General features: G+C 42.2%; 1 protein-coding gene across 3 annotated transcripts in view; it reads left to right on the top strand.

Moving 5' to 3' along the window:
* The window catches only part of LOC109891193 (inositol 1,4,5-trisphosphate receptor type 1), a 177,180-nt gene that overhangs the window by 104,760 nt on the left and 58,903 nt on the right, over positions 1-13,517 (top strand). For all 3 annotated transcript variants that reach the window (XM_031825256.1, XM_031825258.1, XM_031825257.1), the window contains 2 exons: positions 511-646; positions 2,294-2,481. In XM_031825256.1, coding sequence (XP_031681116.1) covers positions 511-646; positions 2,294-2,481 — 324 coding nt within the window. The remainder of the gene's footprint in view (positions 1-510; positions 647-2,293; positions 2,482-13,517) is intronic.

The following is a 13,517-nucleotide window of genomic DNA, read 5'->3' as shown; positions in this document are numbered from 1 at the left end:
TGTCTGAAAACAGCTAGGACCCAAATTCCCGTCGTACTTCTACCAGGGATAGAGATATAACAAGCTTGATGACTGATCTTTACCTGTGTTATTGGTTGTTTATTCAATACGTGAATGAGAATGTCGGGAGAGTAATAACACTATAGACATTTAACAGATGCTTTATCCACAGAAACATAGGTGGCCCATGCAGGTATCAAACCCATAACCCTGGTGTTTTCAGAACCCTATGCCAACCAAACCAAACTAGGCATCGGAACTCAACTCTAGTCTTCATCTTTGTGAAACTATACTACTTAAGTGCAGTTCATGCACACAATGTTTATTTGGATTGGCCCTGGCAGTCTACCTCATGTCCCTTCTCTCTTCAAACTCCTTTAATCAGTTCAAGTGGGCCTCATTGACATGATGATGGATATATGGTGCACATAATGTACACTGTATGATAGACTCCCTCTCAAGTCTCTTACATCATCACACTAATACACCACCATTTCCCTCTCTCTGAAGGGTGAGGCGCTGAGGCAGATTCTGGTCAACCGTTACTATGGTAACTTCCATAGTAGGAGTGCTGGGCGGAGGGACAGCCTGACGGCCTTCAGCAACGCAACCCTGGTTCCAGTAGGACCCGGCAAGAGCCAATCAGGTGAGAGCACCTCTCTGTCGCTTGGTATGGTATCTATATATAGTATTTATTGATCTGTCATCTCCTTTGTTTTGTCTGCTCTCTTTGTCTCTCTGTCATCTTCTCTGTGTCTGTCTCCTCTTGTCTCTGTCTGTTCTTTTGTCTGTTTTCTTCTCCATCTCTCTCCCTGTCTGTCCATGGTTTTGGATGAAAAGGTTAACTCAGGTAATTCTGATCCCACGTACAATCGAATCTGTTTGTTTTGTACCTTTTATGTAAGTTGTCACAAACTGTTGTAGAAGTAATTTGCCAGATACAGATGAACAAAATGAGTGAAACTAAACTGTCAAAAAAGCATAAGTTTCTTTCTAGTGCACACAGGAACCAAACATGACAACATTGCATATTCTTCTGACCTCATTCTGAACTCTGGACTTCTGCCACCTGCCAAAGAAAAGACTCCTCTATATTGACACACACACATAAACATTCCCACACACCCACATACCATCATGCAACTTTGAGAGGTGAAAGTCTGTGTGTGATGGATGGTGGTGGATAGGGATATTGATATTGTTTCCCAAACAGGTCTTCTCATTATCTCTCTATTATATAACCAATAGGCCTATCTACACACACACACAGAGGTCTAGGTCTTGTCCCGCCCTGTGACTGTGAGCACACCAAGCACAACACTGTAATCTCCTCATAATAAGCACTGCGTGATGATCTGACCTCACTATTTCAAGTCAAAATATTGAGTTTTCTATGTAGTGTTGTCAACATATAGGCCTATGAGTCAGTCACCAGGATGGAGATGAAGTGTTGTCATGTATTTCTATATAGCTGTGAATGTAGATGTAGTGTTATCACATTTAACATGGTGTCAGCTGTACTGTTTATTGATATAGCGTGACATCATATTACCCAGTTATAGCATATCTAATTGCCCAGCCATGTCAAACAAAGTACTAGTACTGTTAAACCCCCTGTGCCTCTTATGGGAATGGGTTGAGAAATAAGCCTAGTTCCTGGTTCACCATGTCTCCCATGTGAACCAAGACACTGCCTGGCAACCCTCCAGACCATAGCAAGTCAACCCACCCTTCCCTTGTTTGATCCAGTTCTGGCTGTTGGTAGGCGACAGACTACTACTTCCTGTGAAAACGGCCTCCTGGTTGCACCTGTTGCAGAAACGAGAGTCCGGACTTCTTAGCACTGTGTGTACGTGTGTGTGTATGTGCGTGCCTGCCTGCGTGCCTGCCGCTGGTAAAGGTTGCCAAGGGCGTTATCAATAATACTTGTGTTAACACGTGAAATAAGCAGAATAGGCCCTATTTTACATTCTCACAGGAAAGCCCCTCTTGATGTTTTCTTATCAAATAAAAGTATATATTTGAAATGTGGCAAACGTGCATTCACTTTCTAATTCTATATGCAAGTACATTGTAAATTAATATGTAATGGTTCGACAATGAAATACACATGTAGGCAACTGCCTGGAAGATGGCACTTTCCTATTTCGCCAGAGGTTCCATGTGATTAAGTAGTTTGGAAGTAAGATTTTAGATATAAAGATTTGAAACCTCTCCTTATCGCTATGAGTCAGGAGAACAGGGAGAATCACACTCCTGACCCTTCACCTCTGACCCCTGTCCCTCCCTCCAGGTCTCGGTGGTATGGGGGCCCTGAGTCGAGGCGAGATGAGCCTGTCAGAGGTACAGTGTCACCTGGACAAGGAGGGAGCCTCCGACCTCGTCATAGACCTCATCATGAACACCACCAGTGACCGCGTCTTCCAGGAAAGCATCCTATTGGCCATCGCCCTGCTGGAGGGCGGGAACACCACCATCCAAGTGAGTCTCAGAGCCACTTGTCAATCAAAAGGATGTGGGTGTGTCAGGAGAATCTGAAGCCCAATACATACCTGAATGATGAATCCAAACAAACATTTTTTTAAGTGCATTTCACTACCATAAAGATGCATCATTGGTCCAAACAAGCTTCGCAGATGAGAAAAAAGTAAGGAGAAAGATACAGTGCCTTCAGAAAGTATTCACACCCCTTGACTTGGCAAGACCTGCAAATGGTTGCCTAGCAATGATCAACAACTAATTTGACAGAACTTGAAGAATTATTTTTTTAAATTGGTAAATGTTGCACAATCCAGGTGTGGAAAGCTGTTAGACTCACCCAGAAATACTTCCAGCTGTAAACGCTGCCAAATGTGATTCTAACATGTATTGACTCAGGGGGTTGAATACTGTTTCTTTTTTATAAATTTTTTACAAATGTTTGAATTTTTCTTCCCCTTTGACATTACAGAATATATTGTGTAGATCGTTAACAAAAAAATGACAAATCCATTTTATCCCGCTTTGTAACACAACAAAATGTCAAGGGGTATTAATACTTTCTTGAGGCACTGTAAGTCTTTGGATAGGAACAGTACCAGGCCTATTGTAGACTTTCCACTGCATTGGTATATCATGTACTGGCATGCTCTGATCCTGTATAAGGCAGCCATTTTACGTTAGTCCACACCCCTCCCTCCCTCCCTGCTCCCTTAGAGGATGGCTCACCATGCCACACAACACTTCTATACTTTTCCTGATAGAACTGAGCCACTGTAGAGGTTACTGGCAACGTCAAACAATCCTATGAGGCCATGGGGAATGATTGAACTGAAACTGAGGCACATGATTATTTACAAGGGAGACATTTTAGAGACGCATATGTTTGTACTGTATATGTAACTAAACTCAGCAAAAAATGAAACGTCCTCTCACGTCCACTCAACTGCATTTATTTTCAGCAAACTTAACATGTGTAAATATTTGTATGATCATAACAATATTCACCACCTGAGACATAAACTGAACAAGTTCCACAGACATGTGACTAACAGAAATGGAATAGGGGGGGATCAAAATAAAAAGTAACAGTCAGTATCTGGTGTGGCCACCAGCTGCATTAAGTACAGCAGTGCATCTCCGCCTCATGGACTGCACCAGATTTGCCAGTTCTTGCTGTGAGATGTTACCCCACTCTTCCACCAAGGCACCTGCAAGTTCCCGGACATTTCTGGGGGGAATGGCCCTGGTCCTCACTCTCTGATCCAACAGGTCCCAGACGTGCTCAATGGGATTGAGATCGGGGCTCTTCGCTGGCCATGGCAGAACACTTCTGTCTTGCAGGAAATCAGCTTTAATACGTAGTGTCGTTTTGTTAGATGAAATCCGTTATATCCCAAAAAGTCAGTTTAGTTGGCGCCATCGATTTGAGTAATCCACTCATTCAACATGCCAAGATAGGGATCTGAAAATCTACCCCTACACTTTGTTTCAACAAGTCAAAATACATTTATATTTAATCCTCAGATACCCTAAAATGTAATCAAACTATAATATGTCATACAGAAAGAAGTATGTTCAATAGGAAACCAATATTAGCAGGTGCGCGTTGTCTTCATGGCGCACGCACACTCATTTCCAAGACTGTGTCCCTGTAGTAAAACTCATTATATATTCCTTTGGAAGAAACAAGCCTGAAACCTTGAACATTGAGTGCTGACACCCAGTGGAAGCCATAGGAATTGCATACTGGGAGCTAGATTTAATTATTTCCCTACAACAATGAAAAAAATGCTGGTTTGTTTTTGTTTGGATATTCTCCTATCATATCTATTGGGTTATAGTATCCTACATTATTTTAACATTTCTACAAACGTCAAAGTGTCTTCTTTCCAATGGTACCAATTATAAGCATATCCGGGGTTCAGGGCCTGAGCTACAGGCACGTCAGTCAGGCGGAAATTGAGAAGAAAGGACCCTAGCCTGAAGAAGTTTTAACGACCGTTCCACAGGTGCATGTTCATTAATTGTTGTGGGAAACGGTGTTTAAACCCTTTACAATGAAAATCTGTGAAGTTATTTGGATGTTTACTAATTATCTTTGAAAGACAGGATCCTGAAAAAAAGGACATTTCTTTTTTTGCTGAGTTTGTGTTTGAATGTACTATAATTTCCCCCTGATGTTGAACAGACTGTGAAGGTACACTACTGGTCAGACGTTTTAGAACATCTACATGTTCAAGGGTTTTTCTTTATTTTCACTATTTTACACATTGTAGAATAATAGTGAAGACATCAAAACTGTGAAATAACACATTGAATCATGTAGTAAGCAAAAAAAGTGTTAAACAAATCAAAATATAGTTTATATTTTAGATTCTTCAAATAGCCACCCTTTGCCTTCATGACAGCTTTGCACACACTAGGCGTTCTCTCAACCAGCTTCATAAGGTAGTCACCTGGAATGCATTTCAATTAACAGGTGTGCCTTGTTTAAAGTTAATTTGTGGAATTTCTTTCCTCCTTAATGCGTTTGAGCCAGTCAGTTGTGTTGTAACAAGGTAAGGGTGGTATATAGAAAATAGGCCTATTTGGTAAAAGACCAAGTCCATAGTATTGGAAATAAAAGCTCAAATAAATAGATAGAAAGGACAGTCCATCAATACTTTAAGACATGAAGGTCAGTCAATCCGGAACATTTCAAGAACTTTGAAAGTTTCTTCAAGTGCAGTCGCAAAAACCATCAAGCACTATCATGAAACTGGCTCTCATGAGGACCGCCACAGGAAAGGAGGACCCAAAGTTACCTCTGCTATAGAGGATAAGTTCATTAGAGTTACCAGCCTCAGAAATTGATTCTCAAAAACAAATCAAAATACATTTTATATAACACTTTTTGGGTTACTACATAATTTCATAGTTTAGATGTCTTCACTATTATTCTACAATGTAGTAAAAATAAAGAATAACCCTTGAATGAGTAGGCGTTCTAAAACTTTTGACCGGTAGTGTATATTGTAGACTGTGGAGGTATATTTGTTTGTACACTGTAGATCAGCCCCTGTACCGCTGAGCCCCTTGTGAAATAACCCTTCCCTTCATAATGGGCTCATAGAGAGGAAGGCACATCTTGTTGTGGGTGGAATCATCATTTCATAGATCTACCACCCTGCACCCCTCCACGCTTTTCTGCATCCATCCATTTAAGCAGCCAACCTCACTAATGGTTGTTTTGGCAACGCGTTGCCTACCTACCTCTGCATACAGAAGAGAAATTACAAAGAGCAGATTCAAGTGTGTGTGCATGTGTGAACAAGCCCGCTGTATTTATCTGTCTATCTTGTCTCTGTCTGCCTGCTCCTCTGACTGTCTGCTCCTTCGTCAGTCTGATTGCCTGTGCTTGCATAAACGGGGGCAGCTTGCGTAATCAGATTAGGGGTGAGGAAGCCACTCTAGCAGAGATAATGTCCTGGCTTCCCACGGCTGCAGCCTGTCTCCCTCCCTGCCTGTTGCAGAGATTATCAGGTGACCAATGTTACATAAGGCCTGTGTGAATGAACAATGTCTCAGGCTTCAAAACATTCCAGCTCACTCAGCCCAAACTGGGTCATTTTGGGTCTCTGAAGTAGGACAGTAGGGAGGACTGGAGCTTCTCTTCTAACAGTTGTTTTGTACTGAAACATTGAGTGGAAATTTAGAGGGGTAAATACTGAAGTATTAATGCTAACGAGGGTATACATGTTCTCTAAAGTACTTTGACATAACATACTGTAGCAGTTCATGAATGCAAACCAGTTTGGTAGGCTAGATATTTGCTTTCTGACCCAGATACTTCTGCATATGCTCACTCACTGTAACCTCCACGCAGTTGTCATCAGTGGTGTCTGGACTGTCCTGTAGAGTGAGAAACCTGAGGTCACACTAGAAAACGTGTTTCTTAGAAACCTCCAGGTTGACCTTTTTTAGACTGATTAGCTGGACAACAGTTTCAACTTTTGAAGAAATAGGGTTAGCATTACTAATGATTTCTCAGACATATTTAACTCAATAACCTTTTTGACTTTTAACATTCATTTGCTATTTGTCTAAATGTCCACTAATGTTTTTGTACTATTCGCTCAGATTCAGACCACTTTTCTTAGCCTCTGCCTTTTTCACAGATGATAAACAGAGAATGGATAGAGATCAGTCTATTCTGTCCCTTTTGAACAAGGGATCTACTCTAAGTTCTTTAATCTGTGTTGATGTGTCTCTAGCCCAGACACCTGTTCAGGGTAGAAGCCTGCGATTGTGTTCACTCACGTAACACTGTTAACCATTACCTCCTGACCTACATATCACACAGAAATAAACCTGACCATGTACTCACTCCCTCACTTACACCTTTCTCTCTCACTCACTCTGTCAGCCACTGGGCAGGCCATTAATGACTGAGAAATTGACTTTGGTCCCGGCTGTGAGGTTGACCGTGCGGTAGGATTTTAACAGTGAAGAGGCATACAAGGAAGATGTGATTTTTCTTGCCAATATGAGGATAAAGATCCGGCGAACTGTACAATTATTTACACAATCAAATAAACAGGACGAGGAACAGAAAGGTAAACTGACATGAATAACAGAGCTCTAACAAAAGAAAACCCAGGCTTCAATCATGCCTGTGAACCCGGCAGCATGCCGACCTGTTACCTGTAGGTCTCGCAATTAAATGCTTATTGTAGCAACACCCATTACCCAGAATGCATCACAAAACATACCAATTACCTAATTGACAATCAAATTCAATAAAGGTATGAAAAATGGCATACAAACACATTCAGGTAATATATTCACACATCAATCACAGTCAATAAATGTGCTTCTCATAATCAACGGGTTTTAATCAATATCTGGACATACATAATCAAGCAAGACTTTAGATCATGTGACGTATGTCAATCTCAATCTTCACTCCGGCGAAGTTAATTTATTTTCTTTTAACAATCAACGTCAGTCACTTTGTTGCAGGAAATGTTAGATTGTTCCTGCATGCCACAATTCTTCCTGTGACAGCTACTGCTGGAAGAGAGAAGAGAGGGAGATAATGGTTGTGTGAGTGGTAATTGGGTTGTGGCACACACACACAAGTGGTGACTTGTAACATTTCAGCAGTGGTCGGGCACCTGCCGTAAAATCACTAGTTATGCCTCCCCGTGTCAGGGCAGAGAGAATAGGAAGAAGAGTAGGAGATGAAGGAACAGGGAAGAGGAAGAGACAAGAGTTCTGGCAGAAGGATAGGAGGAAGATTGAAACAAGAGGCTAGTTCAGGGTAAGAGAGGACAAAGGGGTGTCGGTGGGAAAAAAAGAGAATTCAGTGGAAAGAGGAGAGTAGGAGAGCTGCAATTCCAGTTAGTCTGTGTGGTGCTGCCTGATGTGTGTGAGGGAGAAAGAGAGAGAGAGGGAGAGAAAGAGAGGGAGTGCGGATATAAATAGCTATTATATAACATCCCTTTGTTGATGCCAAGTGGCAGAACGGAAGGAGTGAAGGGAAAGCGCTGTGACCTTGTTTTTCAGAGCCACCCTCCCCCGCCTCTCCTCGCCCTGCCTTGCTCCCAACTCTTATTCTGCTCAGGGTTCATCTCCATGGTTACAGACAGGCTCTCTGTTTACCCAACACTCCAGGGGACTCCTGAAACTCCCCATCCCTTGCTTCTCTCCATTCTCTACTCCTCACCACCATGTCTTACTTAACATACTCAACATCAATCTGTCGAGTGTTGTCTCTGTTCCAGCACTCGTTTTCTAAATCCTGTCTAAATACAGATGGCTTTTTTTTTTTTTTTCTTACACTTGTGGAAATTAGCCTATATGGATAGGGCCCAATTGAAGTGTTTCTAACAGAAGAAATATAAAAGGAATATGTATGACCATGGTAGCAATTGAAAGAGAACACTTTGGAGAGTATGAGGAAATTATCAGACCAAAGGTGAGGATACAACAGTTCACCTGTCACAAGACTGAATCCAAACATTACACTTTTGATTTTATTTGCATTTGATATTTTCTGTACTTTCACAGCATTTATCAATAACAAAATCTGAAAATCGGGTTGGAACCTAAATTATATTGTAATTTTTTTCATTTCTGAACAGTGACATTATTTTTTTTTACTTCAGTTCCACTGTTCCGTCCTGCAAAATAAAGTTCTGAACAAGTTCGGGACAAAAAGGAACACCTTATATCGTTATTTTCTGATAGAACAGCTTTCTATGGAGCAAGCAAACTATAGTTGTTTTAGCCTAGGGAACCAATAGTTTATGGGTGCTATCGGCTGCCTAGGCTATAGTTGTTTTAGCCTAGGGAACCAATAGTTTATGGGTGCTATCGGCTGCCTAGGCTATAGTTGTTTTAGCCTAGGGAACCAATAGTTTATGGGTGCTATCGGCTGCCTAGGCTATAGTTGTTTTAGCCTAGGGAACCAATAGTTTATGGGTGCTATCGGCTGCCTAGGCTATAGTTGTTTTAGCCTAGGGAACCAATCGTTTATGGGTGCTATCGGCTGCCTAGGCTATAGTTGTTTTAGCCTAGGGAACCAATAGTTTATGGGTGCTATCGGCTGCCTAGGCTATAGTTGTTTTAGCCTAGGGAACCAATAGTTTATGGGTACTATCGGCTGCCTAGGCTATAGTTGTTTTAGCCTAGGGAACCAATAGTTTATGGGTGCTAATGGCTGCCTAGGCTATAGTTGTTCACTTGTGCGATGGACAGACAAGTGTATGGCACGAGAGGCGACTGAAATTTGGCAGGTGGGGAGAAGGTGAGAGAGGGTGGAGGAACGTTGGGCATCTTGTTATGACGTGCATTATCTGAATTAGGCCCAGAGAATTATACCTACGGAGGAGCGGCTTCTATGGAGGAACTTTCAACTCCCGATAGATGGACCAGAGCTAGCTAGCTAACAAGCTTGTGTGTGCAGTGCGGCACCAGAATTAAAAACACATCTCACCTTTTTGTAGTTAATAAATCCAATGTGAAATGGGATAATTATAGTATCTGTAACTAGCATTGAAGAAGTTTATCAATTTTTCTAGAATAATCTCTCCCTAATTTCTGAATCACGCTTGTAACGACAGTAGGCTACAGTAGCCTAAGCTTCGGAGGGGGAGGGGCACATGCACGCACGCACACACACTGGCAAAGATATTCAACTGGCAGGCAGGCACTGGAATAAGTTTGAGTGACAGAGTGAAGGCTTTGGCCAGAACATAAAATAATGTTATTAACTGATTCCCATGCTTTGAAAATAACAGTTCTGTTCCGGAGCAGTATAGATCTCTTTCATTCCCTTTTCTGATTCTGTTCCTATAAAAAATGACGTTCTTTTCCGGTTTTATGTTCCCTGAACCGGTTCCAACCCCTGCTGAAAATACTCTGCATACATTCAGTAACATAATAACAATATTCATTGACATTTTGGAGTAAGTGCAGGTTAAGAAAAAACTATTTCAAGGGTTTGAGTGAGAGGTCTAATTGGTTTCTCCACCTCTCCAAACTATGCACAGTTCCTAAGTAATTTCAAATCAAATCAAATTTTATTTGTCACATACACATGGTTAGCAGATGTTAATGCGAGTGTAGCGAAATGCTTGTGCTTCTAGTTCCGACAATGCAGTAATAGTTCCATAGTTCCAAAAGTTCCATTATAAATCGCAATCTGGGTCAGATGGGCATCATTTGAACTCTTATTCTATTGCCAACATGGCTCGCTAAGTTATGAAATACTTTCTTAGTGTTAGGCTTTCAAAAGGCACTTCAGACAAATATTGTAATTTTTGATTTGCATATAATGGAGTCATGAGTGCTTTCAAGTGCGTGTTCTAATGTTCTTCACAATACGATTAATATATTCTCATTCTGTTCAGGACAACCCAGGGTATAACGCATGTCATCCTTATAACTGGATCAAACATAGAGATCATAAATGTTTATACTGTAAATTACATGAGTTTTCAAATATGGAAATGTGAAGTGCACATTTGGACTCATGGGTGTCTGGTTTGCTTGTATGACATCAAAGTGGTATTTATTATAATCCTCAACGTCTAATCTTTCCAAACACATCGACTCCTCTCGATTTACAGCATTTCCCTCACTCATCAAATGTCAAAGCACCCCAATTAGTGGGAGGGTTGGGGGCATCTTGTCATGCGCGGTGCTCAAGTCAAAACCCATACAGCGCTGTGAAGCAGAGAACCTGTATACGGGATGACGGGGGCTGTGAGTGGAAAGGGTTAATACCTCTGGCAACGCCATTTACTTGGAGGGGCTTTTGACACACTTCTGTGGCTAATAAAGTGACTATATCTCTATTATTCTACTGAAGTCTTATAAAAGGGGGATGTTTTTGATCATGCTGAAATGCAGAAGAAAGAACATATTACTTGTACCAGTGTGTTGTTGCAACGTCCATGACAAGGCACTGTGTACCCTGTGATGCATGCCGTGCATCCTCCTGTTTGTGAGGAAGACCCCTGTCCTCTAGGATTTAGATGAGATCAGCACAATTCTTAGAAAGGGTCTAAGCCTCTTTCAGACAGACAAAGAGGGGGAAAGAGACAGATGGAGAGAGAGACCGGGAAAGAGGGAGGGAGGGATAGATAGAGGGTGAGTATGAATAACAGAGATGCTGTCGGCCGTAGACCGTGCCCGGTGTCTGATGCCATAACCTAACGCTCATTCAAATACAGTAGACATGATATTTCTCATCCTCACCACTGTCATACATCATCAGTGTCATAAATCCATCACAACCAAACTGAAGCCTCAACATTACATCACAAAACTCCACCAAACCCAACATAACCACAACATAGTAACCCTGACCCAACCCAGATCCCAGACCCTGTCATCTCTGGCAACACTGCCAACTGAGTCCCATTTGCACATAGATATTCAGCCACCAGCTCAGAGTGGAGAGTAATGTGCCCTAGTAGTGAGAGGAAGCATGTCAACACAAAGGTGGGAAGGGAGTAGAGAATTTGGTTGTTACATGAGAGCAGTGTAGTTTGAGAGGCATTTGTAGGCATTTCGAAAAGTTGTTTAGCAGTGGTCCAATATTTTACCAGCGTGAACACTACTGTACAGTCAATGTGTTGAGCTTTTTCCTCAAATTTACTTTGTTAAAATCTCAAGCTACAATAAATGCGGCCTCTGGATATGTGGTTTCCAGTTTGCATAAAGTCCATTGTTGTTCTTTGAGGGTTGCCGTGGTATCTGCTTGAGGGGGTACCAGAGCGCCAAGTCTAGGTCCAAAAGGCTTCTTAACAGCTTCTACCTCCCAAGCCATAAGACTCCTGAACAGCTAATCAAATGGCTACCCAGACTATTTGCATTGTCTGTCCCCCCCACCCCCTCTTTTACCCTGCTGCTACTCTCTGTTTATTATCTATGCATAGTCACTTTAATTCTAACTACATGTACATATTACCCCAATTACCTCGACTAACCTGTGCCCCTGCACATTGACTCCGTACTGGTACCCCCTGTATATAGCCTTGCTACTGTTGTTTTAATGCTGCTCTTTAATTATTTGTCATTTTATTTTTTGTAATGTAATCTATTTTTACATAACCAACAATGCAGTTAAGAAAAATAAGTGTTAAGGGCTTGTCAGTAAGCATTTCACTGTAAGGTCTACCTGTTTTATTCGGCGCATGTGACAAATATAATCTGATTTGAATATACATGGCTTGATTATAACCAAAGAGAATTCTCTTGGGAGGTAATATGGTTGGCATTTAATTGTGAAGTATTCTAGGTCGGGTGAACAAAATTATTTGAGTTTCTGTATGTTATCACAATCACACCATGAGTAGTTAATCATGAAACATACACCCCCGCCTTTCTTCTTTCCAGAGAGTTCTTTATTCCTGTCTGCGCGATGTACTGAAACCCAGATGGCTGTATGGACGGCGACAGTTTATCCCGAGAGAGCCATGAAACCGTGGATAGATGGCAGCATTTGGGCAAAACTGAAAGCGCGAACCACCGCATTTATCCATGGCAATGTGACTGGGAATATGACCGAATACAGACAGTGTAGTTATTCCCTCCGTAAGGCAATCAAACAGGCAAAATGTCAGTACAGAGACAAAGTGGAGTCGCAATTCAACGGTTCAGACATGAGACGTATGTGGCAGGGTCTACAGACAAGCACAGACTACAAAGGGAAAACCAGCCACGTCGCAGACACCGACGTCTTGCTTCCAGACAAGCTAAACACATTCTACGCCCGCTTTGAGGATAACACAGTGCCACCGACGCGGCCCGCTACCAAGGACTGTGGGCTCTACTTCTCTGTGGCCCACGTGAGTAAGACATTTAAGTGTGTTAACCCTCGCAATGCTCCCGACCCAGACGGCATCCCTATCCCCATCCTCATAGCATGAGCAGACCAGCTGGCTGGAGAGTTTACGGACATATTCAATCTCTTCCTATCCCAATATTCTGTCCCCACTTGCATCACGATGTCCACCATTGTTCCTGTACCCAAGAAAGCGACGTTAACTGAACTAAATGACTATCGCCCCGTAGCGCTCACTTCTGTCATTATGAAGTGCTTTGAGAGTCTGGTTAAGGATCATATCACCTCAACCTTATCTGACACCATAGATCCACTTCAATTGGCTTACTGCCCCAATAGATCCACAGACGATGCACTTGCCATCACACTGCCCTATCCCATCTGGACAAGAACAATACCAATGTAAGAATGCTGTTAATTGACTATAGCTCAGCATTCAACACTATAGTACCCTCCAAGCTCATCATTAAACTCGGGGCCCTGGATCTGAACCCCGGCCTGTGTAACTGAGTCCTGGACTTCCTGGAAACAACACCTCCACTTCGCTGATCATCAACACAGGGGTGCCACAAGGGTGCGTGTTCAGCCCCCTCCTGTACTCCCTGTTCACCCATGACTGCGTGGCCACGGACTCCTTAAACTCAATCAAGTTTGCAGATGACACAACAGTAGTAGGCCTGATTACCAACAATGACGAGAC

This window comes from Oncorhynchus kisutch, linkage group LG5, assembly GCF_002021735.2.
Source record: "Oncorhynchus kisutch isolate 150728-3 linkage group LG5, Okis_V2, whole genome shotgun sequence".
Taxonomy (NCBI): domain Eukaryota; kingdom Metazoa; phylum Chordata; class Actinopteri; order Salmoniformes; family Salmonidae; genus Oncorhynchus; species Oncorhynchus kisutch.
The sequence above is the reverse complement of the archived record's forward strand: the minus strand, read 5'-3'. Positions and strand labels throughout refer to the sequence as shown.